This window comes from Lissotriton helveticus, chromosome 1_2 (assembly GCF_964261635.1).
Source record: "Lissotriton helveticus chromosome 1_2, aLisHel1.1, whole genome shotgun sequence".
Lineage (NCBI taxonomy): Eukaryota > Metazoa > Chordata > Amphibia > Caudata > Salamandridae > Lissotriton > Lissotriton helveticus.
Window position 1 is genome coordinate 113,328,143 of NC_136058.1, and position 15,787 is coordinate 113,343,929.

General features: G+C 41.0%; 1 protein-coding gene across 1 annotated transcript in view; it reads left to right on the plus strand.

Annotated features, from left to right (window-relative positions):
• Positions 1-15,787, plus strand: part of LOC144798746 (cytochrome P450 2J2-like) — a 380,876-nt gene that overhangs the window by 159,660 nt on the left and 205,429 nt on the right. The window contains exons 3-4 of the mRNA XM_078669768.1: positions 2,864-3,013; positions 9,136-9,296. Of these exons, the coding sequence (XP_078525894.1) occupies positions 2,864-3,013; positions 9,136-9,296 (311 nt within the window). The remainder of the gene's footprint in view (positions 1-2,863; positions 3,014-9,135; positions 9,297-15,787) is intronic.

The following is a 15,787-nucleotide window of genomic DNA, read 5'->3' on the forward strand; positions in this document are numbered from 1 at the left end:
GCCGGACCCGGAGGAGAAAAATGAAACTACAGAGCTAACTTTCACCAGCTCAAACATGGTAGAGGCACTGAAGAGACAACATTCGCTACTGGAAAGCTGGGGCATACAAATAAAGCCTCAGCCCGTACAAAAATACCCTTTAATCCTAAAAACTCATTACCCGCTCTTAAGTCGGGAAAACCAGGAACAGCCCACTGGGGGGAAACACACGCTTGAATGCTCTCCCTGACCACGCCCCACATGCAGCGTCCATTCTTCAGGAGTCCAAAGGCAGCATGAGCACAGGCTTAACCAAAGGAACCCCAATTAAGATAACTTGTCCTGTGACGCCTGTCCTGGATGGGTGTGGTGTGGGTGTATACCAGCCATGAGGGAGTGCCCATGGTATCAGTATTTCCAGATTGGGCTAGATCACGTCTATTGTCCACAACACTACAAGCACCAGCAGTATATATACTGTTGAAGAGGTTTATGATCTGTATAGTGAGGTCTGTCCAGCACATCACCGCTACATTTGGTATTGTGTGCATTATTATTATTGATGGGTGAGTTGCGTCCTTCGTTTAATTGGCTAAGGTGTTCCAACAACAAGCTTAATGTTCATTGGCTGTGAACCATTGAAAGTAGAAGTGTTTCCTGCCATTCACTTCCCCTTCGGAGAGTAGCAAGGACATCTAATTGGCTCACATGTTGTAAGGAGGACCTTCCAGAGCTTAATGTTGATTGGTTGCAAAGTTTTGAAAGTAGAGTGTTGCTAGGTATTCCCTTCTCCTCTGCGGAGTAGGAGGGACATCTGATTGGCTGGTGTTTTCTATGGAGGAGCTTCCAGAGCTTCATGTTGATTGGTTGCGAACTATTAAAAGTGGAAGCGTTGCCAAGCATTCACTTCCCCTCCGCGGAGTAGAAGGGACATCTAATTGGCTGATATGTTCCAAGGAGGACTTTCCCCAAGCTTAATGTTGATTGGCTATAAACCATGGAAAGTAGAAGTGTTGTCAGTGATTCCTTCCCCCTCTGCGGAGTATTAGGGAGATCTCATTGGGTAAAGTGTTCCAAGCGGGACCTTCCCCAGCTTAATGTTCATTCGCTGTGAAGCATTAGAAGTAGAAATGTTGGCAGCCATTTCCTCCTCCTCTGCGGAACAACATGAACATTTTATTGGCTAAAGTGTTCCGAATACAAGTTTGCTCCTTATTGGGTGCGAACGGTTCACTGTTGTCAGGCATTTTGTGACGCACTTCCAAAGGAGTACGGGAAAACAAAGTAGTAGAGGGGAGGGTAGGAACACTATTAACTCTGTACAGTGGTCACAAGGTGGTGGAGAGGGATTGTGAAGGTAACAATTGTTTTTTATATATTTTGAGGACCATTCATATAATTGTCATGGGGTGTGCAAATCATGGTGGAAAAATAACAGAGTGTCTTGCGGTCTTCTTTTTATCAAGTTTGCGTGTGGGATACTTCCCAGAAGCACTATTTACTTATAATGTGGTGTTTACTTTTCTGACGGGAAGGTGTGGTTGTGCAGCAAATATTTCAGTCTAGGTTTCGAACAGTTTTTATTTAGCAATTACAAATAAACTTTCTTCGGAAACTGACGCTGTATATATCAAAGGGGTGACAAATAAAAACGGAATTTCATAAAATATCACTTAAGCAAGGCCACGCCCTCCTTTTTTCTGCTATAGTTTGTAAAAGTGTTGTCCCATATTCTTGATAATATAAGAGGGCATCAGTTACTTTTAGATAAAGTAGAAAAGAAGCGCTACAACAAACACTCCCACACTACATCTGAGGAGGTGCATCAGATTGTCACATGGATGATGTCATTAGTGATGTCATTTGAGATGTCATCAGTGATGTCATCAGTGATGTCACTGACCATGTCATGATTGATGTTATATGTGACGTCATCAGCAGTGCATTGTGGGGATGCAAGTTATAGTTAGCTCAACTAACTGTAACGGTGAAACTTCTATGGTTTTTTATGAGTGAAATGTCCAGCTAACTATAACGTCCCTGAAACCTATGGTTTTTTCTGTGAATTTCAAAGGTTTTTTAAATGCTAATTTGTAACTATAACTTCTGTAAAACCTATGGTTTTTTCAGTGAATTTCTAAGGTTTTTTAAATGCTAATCTCTAACTATAACGTGCCTGAAACCTATGTTATCTTCAGTGAATTAATATATATGTATATGTATATATATATATATATATATCAGTTCAATCCTGCTTCACCTTTGAAACAGGCACCGACACACTGTGTGAAAGTATTTAGAATGTATTGAACAGAAAAAGCTCCTGACGCGTTTCGGTGGTTAAACCACCTTGTTCACATAGCTTGGCACCAATCAGAGAATTGTTGATATTGCCATGGCAACCATGTTGCAGACATGGAAATCAAAGACATTTTTCAACTTATGATTGTTACTAGCACAAAATAAATTCATAAATTAGAAAATAATAATTTCAATGGATCTCAGCCTAATAATACATATAGATATGAAGTAAATAACATTCAAGAGGATTGTGTTTCAAAAATTCTTGCTGTGAATATCATGACGACATATATTCCTAGTGAAAGACCCTCTCTAAATATACTTTGAGCTCAATCCGCCATAATGCTGTTTCATTAAATCACAGTAATGACCTATCTGCTCTAAACCATAGAATGCAACTGCAAAGTTTAAGCTTATGCAAATAGGGAGAAAGATAGGACAAGAACAGTAAAGCGGAGTCATGAAAAGGCAGAGGGAGGGAAAGAAAGTCTCTCCTAGGGTAGACATTCCTTCTCATTTACGTATTTCAACCACAACACATATATATAAATATACAAGCTGTAATGCAATTTTTCTCCTCCAGGGTTGATTAATTCTAATGGGCATTCCTGGAAACAACAGAGGAGATTTGCTTTATCAGCCCTGAGGAACTTTGGAATGGGTAAAAAGAGCCTGGAACAACGAATCAACGAGGAGATCAGATTCCTAAGTGAAGTAATAGAAGAACAGAAAGGTGAGTATACACATGAACGGAACACTTGGGTTACTAAACCGTATAACCTTGAGTTGCATAACTTAGTTTTCCTACATCTCTTTCCACTTTAATTGCTATTTGTCATGCACATCTACCAGCAATCCTCTCCATGGATATTACAGAAAATAGAGCTTGACCAGAGGATTAACGTTCTAATTACTAGTGAGAAGGTAATTGGGTGTGGTCAAATTGCACCCAGAATTACTGATACTAGCAGGTAAACTCGGATGCGGGATCTGCAGGTTCACTCAATTACTCAAGTGACGAATGTTCCTGGGGAAATGGCAGTGCCAGGTTTTTCTGCACACATACCCAAAAATACCACATAGAACAGAAAACGACATAAAACAACGGGAAATATGTGATTTCTGATGCCAAATTCATTTAGTTGTGCAACAAAATAGGCTTTCAAATGCCTCATTGAAACTTTTGAGCAGCACACTCTGAGAGAAGATTGTTCCTGATTGGTATCTTCATGCTGTAAACATGTGGATTTACAATTGTATGACATTGAGTTATTTGTTGAAAGGGTTTAGAACCCATTTCAAGAAATAATCACAGACTTTGTCAGGCACAAACCAGTTAAACTTAACTTAAAGGCAATGTGTAAAATATTTTTGCAACACTCTAGCAAAAATAAAGCGAAAACAACGCACAAGAACATTCCCAAACCAGTTTAGAAACATAGACAATATTTTATTAAATACAATTAAACCCAAACAACAAAATGCAAAAATGCAATGGGTAGAACTGGAACTTGAATTGAAAATAGCACTAACAAAAAGCCCAAAGTGCCAAGTGTATTATCTGGTCATGCTGGACAGGGACCAGTCGAAAAGTAAGGCCGACCATGATGGAGCGTTGGAGAAAAGTCTTTGTGAACAGGGCTGTCGGTGAGCCAGGTTGGTGGCTGGATCCGAAGAGGGGTTCATCGACTTTGGCAAGCTGCAGAGCAGGACCTCTATGTGGCATCTGCACAGGTGGGAAACTCAATGTTAACTACGGAAAGGTCCGAGCACGTGAATTCCGAAGTTTGGGCCAGGAAAGTGTTGTTGTCAGTGGGTTGTTGGTCGAAATTGGTTGCTGGAAAATCCTCTATGTTCAGACTAAGAAGCTTCTCTGCAGGTATTTATTTAGCAAAACAGAATCTCTTTCTATTTTTTGTTTTAAAAGTATGTAATTTGAAGGGTGCAACAATGCTATGCACAAACAAGATGCCTCCTGTGATCTTTTAAAGGCAATTTCAGTATACTATGCTGGTATAATCCCCCTCGAGAAAGATTTTCAAATTTGGGTCTCAAGAAGGTCTACTCTATTTTGTATAACCACTTCTGTATCTAGGAGTAAAAAAAACCAGTTTACTCTTAAATATCAGTGTCACATAGGTACAAATAATAATTTCTAAAAGCAGCTTACACACACATGCAAATTATTAAGACACAACACAAATGATCTTATAACAAAAATCCTTTCGTACATCTTTAAATTGCCCAGATATGTCAGTAGCTGGCTCATATGCAACCCAGCTTGCACATGTTTTCTAACCGGCAAAGGCATGTCCACTAGCTTAGAAGTAGTACATGATCCATAGTATCAGGATCTCCACATGATTTGGGATATCATGACTTAGAGTAACCTTCTAGTCTCACAAATAAGGCCTTGCAACGTCCCTCAGTTGCTGCCCAATAAGTCATGAGTTTTTTATAACACATTTTTATTGAGTTTGCATCACTTATACAAAAAGAAAAGATACAGGGAAAGACAAAAGATTAAAAAAGGTAATAAAACGTGTTCACACACCACCATAAAACATGACAATCATTATGGTAATAATCTACAATCAAACGAGAGAATCAAAGCATCTGTTAATTCAGTCTGTATATCACTTTCTATTTCTGAGTTCTGTACGCATACAGTTCCTTAGCCACTGTGGCATTCACAGTGCCTCGATGCGGGGATCATGTTTCCCATATTTCTTTATATTTTTGTGGACACACTCTGGCAGTATATATAGGTTTAACCATGTTCCTGCATTGGTCAAGTTCCCTCCTCCATTTCTCCACCGAAAGAGAGTCTGCCATCTTCCACTGTCTCTTTTAGTCTTTTCGCCACCAGGATGCCCAACCACAATAAACCCATCTTTTATCTGTTAGTGTCTATATTTATGTTTATATTTAAAATGGTGAGTTTTGGGTCTGCTGGTAAGTTCCAGCCCAGCAAGGCCAGGACTTCCTCCAGATAGGGCTGATTACACTTCATCCCATATCTGTGCAATAGGCCCCAACCTTAAAGGTAGATAAGGGAGATCACTGCACCAATAGTTCATAGTTTGAGTCATGGAAGGTATATTCTATTCAAGTAGTTAAGTTGGATCAGTTGATACTTCGACACAGTGTCTTATTCCTGAGAAACACCCTAGCTTCCCTCCAGTTCTTATCAGAAAGGGCACGAATCCTGTTCACAATCCTGATACGTTGTGTGAAAAGAGTTGGCAGGGTTGGTTACTGGAGACCGAAATACTTGGGTAATCGTATGTCTTCTAACTCTTCTGACAGTAGTTTCATCTGTAGATGCCTAAATACAGGGAGATCTTCACTCCCGAGATATAGGGAGTAATCACATGTCGTTATTGCAAGAAGCAGAAGAATTGGCTATGGTGTAACTGATAATGTTCTTGGAAGGACTTTAACCCAGTGTCTGGCATAAACCTGTACTGGTCCAGCTGGACTAAGGAAAAGATTACTTTTGGAAGTTGGTTAGCAAGGGCCTTCTCAGCTATTTTGACTATGACATTTAAGAAGGAGATTGGGTGGTAGGACGAGCAGAGGTGTGGGTGTGATCATATTTGTGAATAATCACTGTCTCAGCCGTATGCAAGAGCAGTGGAAATTGGCCTATCTATAATGATTCCTTTATCACGTTCCCAAATGATTCTAATACTTTTGGGGCATAGATCTTACAAAACCCTGTTGGAGGTCCATCAGGAGGACCTGGCTTTTTGCCAGACCAAAATTGGCTCTGAGCCTCCAGCAGCTCTACAATTCTAAGATCATCTTTCAATCTTTGTAGCGGGAGGAGGATCAGAAAATCCTTTACATGTCCTGGGCAGCCTTTTATTTTTTTTAATGTAATATAGCACAACAATATGTGAATCATTGTCACTTTTCTGTGTCCCCCTTGATTATTGAGCCATCATCATTGATAAGATATGTAATCTATTCACAGAGTTGTACTTTTTGACACAAGCGATGGATAATTTTAATTGCCTTGTCACACCAATCATAAATGTAGCAGCGATTGTGAGCCAGGCTCTCCATGTGTTATCTGTCAATACCTAGCTTCACAATAGAGTGATCTGATAAGACCCATAATCTGCACTTCTGCAACCTTTTGTGTTTCTGAAAGAGGTAAGAAAAATATAGTCTAGTTGACAAAAATTATATGGGCACCCACAAACATGTAAAACCGGGTTCTTGTGGTTGAATAGTGCACCATTCATCTGATAAGCCTAGGGCAACCATGACTTTTTTCATTAATGAATTGTATTGCATAGAGATCATCCTTCTCCTCCATCTGTCACAGGACCTGTCATCTACCCTGTGCCAATCACCCCACGAAACCACAGACCCTCCGGTTAACAATCGGTTAACAAACTCTAAGAAGACATCTGTGGAGTGGTTTCCCATTTAAAAGGCCAACGGCCGCTACATATATGTCTAAATCATCATGGCAAACCTGCGTGGCCTTCTTAATTTTAATTATGACATGTAGTTCCTACTTTCAAACATAGTCCTTCAAAGTATATAAAAAACAATGGTTTCTTTTATTTGTCTTTTTTATTTAGTTTTCATCATTTTACTATTAGAAAAATTCTTTTATATATATTTTTTATATTTTTTATTCTAAATTCATATTACAAACAGGATTTTAATTGATACATGAATATCATTTACATTTGTACATCTAAACCATTAAAAACATTTTTATACATAAGATTCCCTACAGAAAACACCAAATAACATACTCACAACCTCAACACACATCCTCTAACATTCATTCAAAATTCACTCTTTATTCCGTGTCTAAGGAGTCACAGATCTTTATGTGAACTGTCACGCTAGGTCGACGCGTTTCAGTGAGTTAGAACCACCTTCTTCAGGACCTTTGACAGAACAAAGTTCTTCACAGCAAGTTGTGTACTCTGTAAGGATATCTGCAATTACAAATAAAATTCAATGTATCTATGTCCACCAACACTTGAAACAACCAATTGGATTATCCTCTAAGAAAAACATCTTTATCTAAATCAATTCCTGAAGGACTACCGATTGTTTACATCCATTGTTATTCTTTATACATACATTTCATCATTTATTTGTCTATGACATGGATCCACGGCCACCTAACTTGATCATAACATAAACATATGGTTCCCTACCAGATGTGAGTAGAGAAGATAATACTCTCTGTCTATATAGTGCAAAAGATAAAAGATAAGTATGGAAAACAGCTTGAAAGAAGATTCTCAGATCGAATTTATGCAAAAAACCCTACATTGAAACCCAAAGGGATTAAAAAGAATTTGCTCTTAATGCCACACTGCTCTTAAGGATAGTACATGTTTGTAGGTAAATTGTCTTACCCTAGCAATAATGCAGGGCGATGACTTCTGTGGAAAATCACCTTCACTGATGGGATAGGCAGAGCATCCTATGTTGACATTGGAAGATACATTTTAGACTATCCAATTTCAATTTCACATCAGTACCATTATATTGAATGGTATCACTTACCAATGCAGATTCACAGGCATGGCAGCCGCCACATCTATGATTACCCTGTACCAGGGGTAAGCCTGTCAGGGTAGTCTGTGACTCTCGCATTTTTGGTGTATTCCTTGTATGGACCAGCCGGTCCCTCAGGTTCCTATTGCGTCTATAGGCTATCAAGGGCTTAACAAATTGTTTGTCATTATCCACATCTAGGATTCTCCAATTCTTATTGATTGCATTTTTGATCTTATAATTTAAAGGCGAATGATTCATGACACAAGTAATCTTTTCATTGGATTTGCATTTCGTATGTTTAAGTAGGGGATCCCTGTCATAGTATTTCGCTCTTTTGAAAGCTTGGCGGACCAAACGGTGTGGATAACCCCGCTTGATCAGCCGATCACTCAGTATATAAGGTTCGTATATTCAAAGGGATACAGAATGAAACCGGAATTCACTGGGAGTATGATATATAGTGAGAATTTTTCTGTATCTCTCATTAGACTTCGGTGGCAACTAATACAAACTGATTAAGGAGAAGAGCCAAATAGGAATTAAAAGTTAAAAAAGACAAGATGCATTCGATTTATTGTTGAGGTAAGCAGTTTGGTAATACAAATATGAGATATTTTATATCCTTAGATATGGATAGTCTAAAATGTATCTGCACCTGCTTCAAAGCGACAATCATACATAGTTAATGCTGCACACCCTTTCCAAAGTCTACCAAAGAAGAGCTGGGACATGTAAGAACCCCCCCCTCAAAACACCTACTTAAAAGGGAGAGGGGGTGGGCCAAAACGGATCCCAACAGATACCACCCACCTTGTCACCTAGACAAAATGGTGGCTGGTCACCTCAAAATGCTCTGCTGTATATACCTTGGGCGTAAATAAATGGATAGCATCCAACTACTCTACTCCCCCAAAGTACACAAGGGCAGACCCCCCAATGGTCAGCTGCCCCCCCAAATCCCCATTAGACTACAGGTTTGGCACAAATGTTCCAGAACCTCCTGAGAAGATATGTGCATGAAATGTATTGGGAACGTCCATGTATAATGTTGTGCAAGAATCGCTTGGAGATGTCTGTTTTTCTTGTACCTTATTTTATCTCAGACCACAAGAAGAAGAGGTCTTCCCAGCCAGACAGCAGACGTTAACCCCCTTGGTACCCCATCATAGCATAGCTACCTGGGTACATCTCATCATACAATTCCATCAGATGTCACCCTGTTCCAATTAAAGTAACAAATAATACTTGACCTTTGCATTGAAATTGTAAAGAGTTACCTATATTTTGACCACCATATTTTTACGTTTCATTTAGGTCAGCCATTTGACCCTCACTTTCATATCAACAGCAGTGTTTCAAATGTTATCTGTGCCATCAGTTTTGGTGATCGCTTTGACTATCAGGACCCAGAGTTCCAGAGTTTACTTCGTTTATTAGATGAGGTTTTAAAGCTGGAAATCAGCGTTTCAACCCAGGTAAGCTGCTGTCATATTTAGCTTGTGTATGTGTTCTTTTTAACACTTTTTGTTATTGTGCATCATGGAGATGAATACAGTTTGCATGGTTTGTTTTTTTAGGAAACTGGGCTACAATACTGTAGAAGTGGTTACTTACCTGAAGGGTAGCTGCAAACAAATGTTTTACACAGGAAGCTATGAATTGGGCAGAAGAAGTACTAAATCAGCAAATATTATGATCCAGAGATTCCAAGTAGCCCAATGATTCCTCGCAATTGTGAATTATCATTACTACAGAAGAGGCAGCCGCAGTAAAAGGTCACACTTGACCCCAAATTTTGGTGAGGAGTTTAGATTTTAGTGGTTGAGTTCTCATCCCAGATGTGACACTTGAACAACATAAATCAAGTGATTTATTGAAAAATCATGCAATCTGCCTCAGTTTGTACAATAATGACTGTACAGTGCACTTTTCCAGATTCATATTCTGATGACATCCTAGTTTCTATATTCCAGTGTCATGTAAAATACATAATTTTAATAATTATTAACGTTGAGCAAAATCTTCCCCTGTAAAGCTCTCCTCTGCAACTTGTAGTTAGCTCCACATGACATCAATACCTAATTCAAAGTTAATTTAAAACGAGGGTTGCGAAAAGCGGCAGAAGTTTGAAACTCTTAATAGGAGCTTTCAAATGGTAGATAAGAAAAGTTACACCATTCAGTCAGTGATTATGTAACATTTCTAGTCCTTTGTTATGGAGAGCCACGACTGATTCACCCAAACATGATAGCCTCTTTCCAAAAAAAAATAAGCAAGTGGTTCTCCTCTATGCCATTTGAATCAAAAAGGTGTTAAAGATTTTCAGAAAAGCAGACAACAATGACATAAATGAGCATAATACCAACCTTGTCCTTCTACAAGACTGCTATCATAAAGGCCTTGTGCCCGATTCTAAGGAAGTCTGCTCTGCTGAGACACATTTAAAAGCAGGAGCTTCACTGATATAACTGTGACATTCTGGATGGATTCAGATATCTAGATACATTAAATGCAACAATTGTCTTGCTGCAAAAGGTTACATAGTGTTTACCAAAAAGGTTAAATTAATCCACCAGGATATGTAAGTTATTGGTATGGGAGTTGATACGTGGCACTACCACAGCACTTCATGTTGCATTTCTAAGTTTTGATTATGGTTCTGCTTCCACCTTTCCTAACTAAGAGCAAGCTCTTTGACTGTTAAGCAGATATCTGTTTGCTGATGGTGGTTTCAGTTAATTACAGACCAGGCATTTGTTTTTCAGACCCCTAACCAGAATCCTACAACATTACTCAGTTACTCATGCAAGCTGTGGTCCATGTCCAACTTAATAACATGCATATCACTTTCTCCCAGCAGAAGTTTAGGTTAAATCCAGGACATTTCCAGGTTGTATCAAGTTTCCCTATACCCGACCTAATTACTTGAAATTGGTGGTGATGGAAAAACAGCAGTGCTTTGTGGAGTATATGTAGTATCCTGGTTATCCCTATTCCCTGAATGTCTGAGCTGATATCTGGAATTCTTAGAGTGAATGATGAAATAGAATGTTGATGTGTACATGGAGTAGAAACCAAGAGATTGGACAGTTGGCGGGAGAATGAAGCTCTGACATGACATACCTGTTGTTGCTGTAGCCCAAGGACCTAACATGTAATAGAATTCCTACCTCTTACCTTAATGGCCTCATAATCATGTTAGAACATCCTGCCCTCCAACCTCAACATTGTGGCAAATAGTTGTTAAGGATGTGCTTGAAAATGCATCAAGACCTTGGTTGTAATTGGGAGCAATTTCTGTCACAGCAGGGAGGAGGATCGTCATGAGACGGAAGGTGGCCCCGTGACCGTGGAGAATATTTAGGGGGGCCCAACCTCCAATCCTGGAGTGAATGGAATCTATATCCACCTGTGGTGTTAATGCCCTAAAAGAGCCGAGTAGTGGGAGAGAATTAGCAAACGCTTGGAGATGGAATTAGATGGAAACATTAAATTATGTTGGGGAGAGGATTTAGGAGGACCAAGCACCTCCTAAAAATAAACTTCTATTCTGTATAGTGGAATTGACTTTTACCAAATGGAAAATAGTGTTATTGAGGGGTGGGAAAACAACAGTAAAAGTTGATAATGAGCTTGTAGATAAGGATTGTTGCAGCATCACTGGAAAAGAAATGTATATGAGCAGGGCATGTTAGTAGAAGTAGAAAAAAACTCTGGGCAAAATGGTGTAAGATAGAGGACCTGGAGTAACGTACTGTATATTACCATGTATTATTAATTCATAACGGTCATGGAATATGGCATATAAATACATAGTGGCTGCTGAAAAGCACATAGGCAGCTTGCTCTGCACCAGTTGTTGTCACGATTTACCAAAACAGATTGCCATCGATGCTCAATCAGATGTCCTATGTTTCATAATGTAGATTTTAGTGGGTGGGCGAGGTGCACAGCGATTTGTTTGGAAATTTTCTCAGATTTAAGTATGCTGTGTAGGGTTGGGTGCTCCTGCAGGTAACGTGTCCGTCCGTCACGTTTTAAACATTAGCTGCTAAGTGTGTGCCTACATGATTATGAATGCATCCCTGCTGATTAGGGCACTCCTTTGGTTCTATATATATCTATACTGTGTGTATAATTCAAAACACATTATATAAAAATATTGTTAACTAGGCAAGGTTCATCAGTCCTTGGCTGTTTTATGTGCTGCTCCATGTCTCACAATATGAACCTGGTGTAACAAACACCCATAATTTTACAGCAAATTTAGCCTCTAAACCTTTAACGTTAACACAGTGGTTGTTTTGTCATTGCTGATTACTGCCAGTGGCACTGAAACCTGTGGGATTGTACAATGGCAGCAGGAAATGCATCATTTGGCTGTAAATCTGCTTGAATGAGATCTTCTCCATTTCACAATCCAATGCCAGTACGACTATGTTTTTTTTCTCCATTGAACCACATCCCAAATACAGCTGTAGCGTTTACTCTGATGTCTTTCTTACTATTGACATGTTTCAGTTTGCTGTCAATATGCCACATTTCTAAATTTAGAAAAGCATTTACAGTGACACCACCGCATTTCTGAAAAATAGGGAATGTCTTTAACTGGTGATGTAGGGAGAGGATAATTATTTTTTGCTGTGCTTGTAGTGGTGGTGTTAATGGTGTCATTTGTAACAGTGGTACTGTAACTGTTCTGTGCAGAGACCAGTTCACTAATTGCTTGCAACTGAACTCACTGTCTCTTCATTTCAAGCAGCACAGTTCTGTTGAGGATCCATCTCTTGTATTTAAGAAGCTAATAATCTGAATTGGACACATAAAAAAGACAGTTCGGATCTGTAACAGGGATCCACCTCAGCAGCACATATGGACAACTCTGGATCTAGTTCATTTTTCCTGATCTTGGCATTTTAGTATGTCCTCAGTATGCTACTTACCAGAGCTTCAAAGTTCTTCCTTTTTCTGAATGATCATCTCAGTACTATCTGGTCACTTAGAACATGACCCCAAAAGTTGTATGGCTCATAGAAGTGTATTACTGCTGCCTCTGCCTTTGTAGCCTATTCAAATGACATTGTACTGTGGAAAAGCCACCTGATTGGCCCCCACTGCTGAGGAGTCACATTTGTCTGGCATTGCAATGTCTTTAAGGTATTTGTATTGTTCAAACCAGATGGGGTAAAACAAAAACAGACTCACATTCCATACAGTCAAAACCCTATGTTTATGGACATGGTGGCAAAGTCCTTCCGCCTTTTTTCTATCTTTTGTAAAAGCTTCTGGTCTTCAAAGGATGCCTGTATTCCACATAAACTTTGTCACAGATGCCCATTATCCCATCAGTCTTTAGTTTCTGTTTGGAAATCTTACAAGGTCAGATTGATTTAGATCCCCAGCAAGGAAAAGGAGATTTAGTCCATCAACTTCTTCTGCAAGCCCCCCTTCTGATGATCAAGATGCCACATGGAACCCACCTGAGTCTGAGAGTGAGACACGCCATGCAGGGAAAATAAAGGTTCCAGAAAGTCTTAGAGTTTTGGAGGTAGATGTTGAAGAGTAGGATGATTATGACTAGCCCAGCCGCGGGCCGTGGAGGGAGTTACGGTGGGGCAGGGAGGCGGGGAGGGGGAGGGGCAGGGTGGAGGGTGCTAAAAACAGGCATATGGATCATTGCAGGTAAGTACACAATTTAATTAATAAAACGAAATTCGTAGCGCGCACAGCATTGCTTTTTGCCATGCAGTGCGCGCTACGAATTTCGTTTTATTAATTAAATTGTGTACTTACCTGCAATGATCCATATGCCTGTTTTTAGCACCTCCACCCCGCCCCTCCCCCTCCCCGCCTCCCTGCCCCACCGTAACTCCCTCCACGGCCCGCGGCTGGACTAGCCAGTCATCATGGGCATTAGCCCCGCGCAAGTGGAGACAGACATTACCCCATCCCAAATTGCTGTGAGGGAGTGGCACGGATACCATCTACACAGATACCACCAACATCACCTACAGCTGCCATATTTACAATGTCCATCACCACCCCCTTTTTGAAATTATTTTGGCCACCATGAGTGTGGAAGGGTATGCTCAGACATGAGTCCCTTGCTCACTGCACCATCAGGATTCAAGCAAGCCGGGCCGAAGACGGCTGTAATGCCAGAAACCGGTCCCCGGAAGCTTGTTTCCTTTCCAGTGAAGAATTGGCTTGGTAGTTTGGTCTGCCCTGTTCCCATGATGCACTGGGCCAGGGACAGACTAATTTGCATATAGCCAGGTTCTGAACTGGGATGGTGCAGTGAGCTAAAAAACGGTGATGGATCAAGCCCTGATCTGTTGACTGGGTAGGAGTGTTCTGATTAACTCAGATACTCTGTCCATCACCACCCCCTTTTTGAAATTATTTTGGCCACCATGAGTGTGTAAGGGTAGGCTCAGACATCAGTCCCTTGCTCACTGCACCATCAGGATTCAAGCAAGCCGGGCCGAAGACGGCTGTAATGCCAGAAACCGGTCCCCGGAAGCTTGTTTCCTTTCCAGTGAAGAATTGGCTTGGTAGTTTGGTCTGCCCTGTTCCCATGATGCACTGGGCCAGGGACAGACTAATTTGCATATAGCCAGGTTCTGAACTGGGATGGTGCAGTGAGCTAAATAACGGTGATGGCTCAAGCCCTGGTCTGTTGACTGGGTAGGAGTGTTCTGATTAACTCAGATACTCTGTCCATCACCACCCCCTTTTTGAAATTATTTTGGCCACCATGAGTGTGGAAGGGTATGCTCAGACATGAGTCCCTTGCTCACTGCACCATCAGGATTCAAGCAAGCCGGGCCGAAGACGGCTGTAATGCCAGAAACCGGTCCCCGGAAGCTTGTTTCCTTTCCAGTGAAGAATTGGCTTGGTAGTTTGGTCTGCCCTGTTCCCATGATACACTGGGCCAGGGACAGACTAATTTGCATATAGCCAGGTTCTGAACTGGGATGGTGCAGTGAGCTAAAAAATGGGGCTGGATCAAGCCCTGATCTGTTGACTGGGTAGGAGTGTTCTGATTAACTCAGATACTCTGTCCATCACCACCCCCTTTTTGAAATTATTTTGGCCACCATGAGTGTGGAAGGGTATGCTCAGACATGAGTCCCTTGCTCACTGCACCATCAGGATTCAAGCAAGCCGGGCCGAAGACGGCTGTAATGCCAGAAACCGGTCCCCGGAAGCTTGTTTCCTTTCCAGTGAAGAATTGGCTTGGTAGTTTGGTCTGCCCTGTTCCCATGATGCACTGGGCCAGGGACAGACTAATTTGCATATAGCCAGGTTCTGAACTGGGATGGTGCAGTGAGCTAAAAAACGGTGATGGATCAAGCCCTGATCTGTTGACTGGGTAGGAGTGTTCTGATTAACTCAGATACTCTGTCCATCACCACCCCCTTTTTGAAATTAAAATATTTACAAAGTCCCGGCATCAACCTACATCCACCACAACCACCTCAGTAGAAGTAGTTACTGCAGAGAGTCAAACATCACGCCCACCTGCCAGTTCATCTGACATTGCAGGTGACACCAGCAGCATCAGGAATTTGACCTCCCCAGTTTGGGACTTCTTTTCGGTTAGCAGGAAGGAGGTGTACATTGCTATATGCTCCATTTGTGGTGCAAGTGTTAGTCAGGGTAAGCTTGTGCAAACTATGGTACCGGAGCCCAAACAACCCATCAGAGAAAAAACCACATGATTCAGTGGCATCTTAGCCGCCTAAAAATTGCAAGTGTTGTTGGTGGAGGGAATGAAGAAGATCTGAGCACTGTGGAAGGTGAACAAGAGTGAGACATTTTCTCCGGTACATAAAGCAGCCCTGTCCCCAGCAGTGCAGTGGTAACACCCACCTCATCATCAGCAACACCGCAATGGCACAAGATTCAGGCTGAAACACCAAGGGGTTCAAGGCAAGAGAGTACCACAGCCAAAAATCACGCA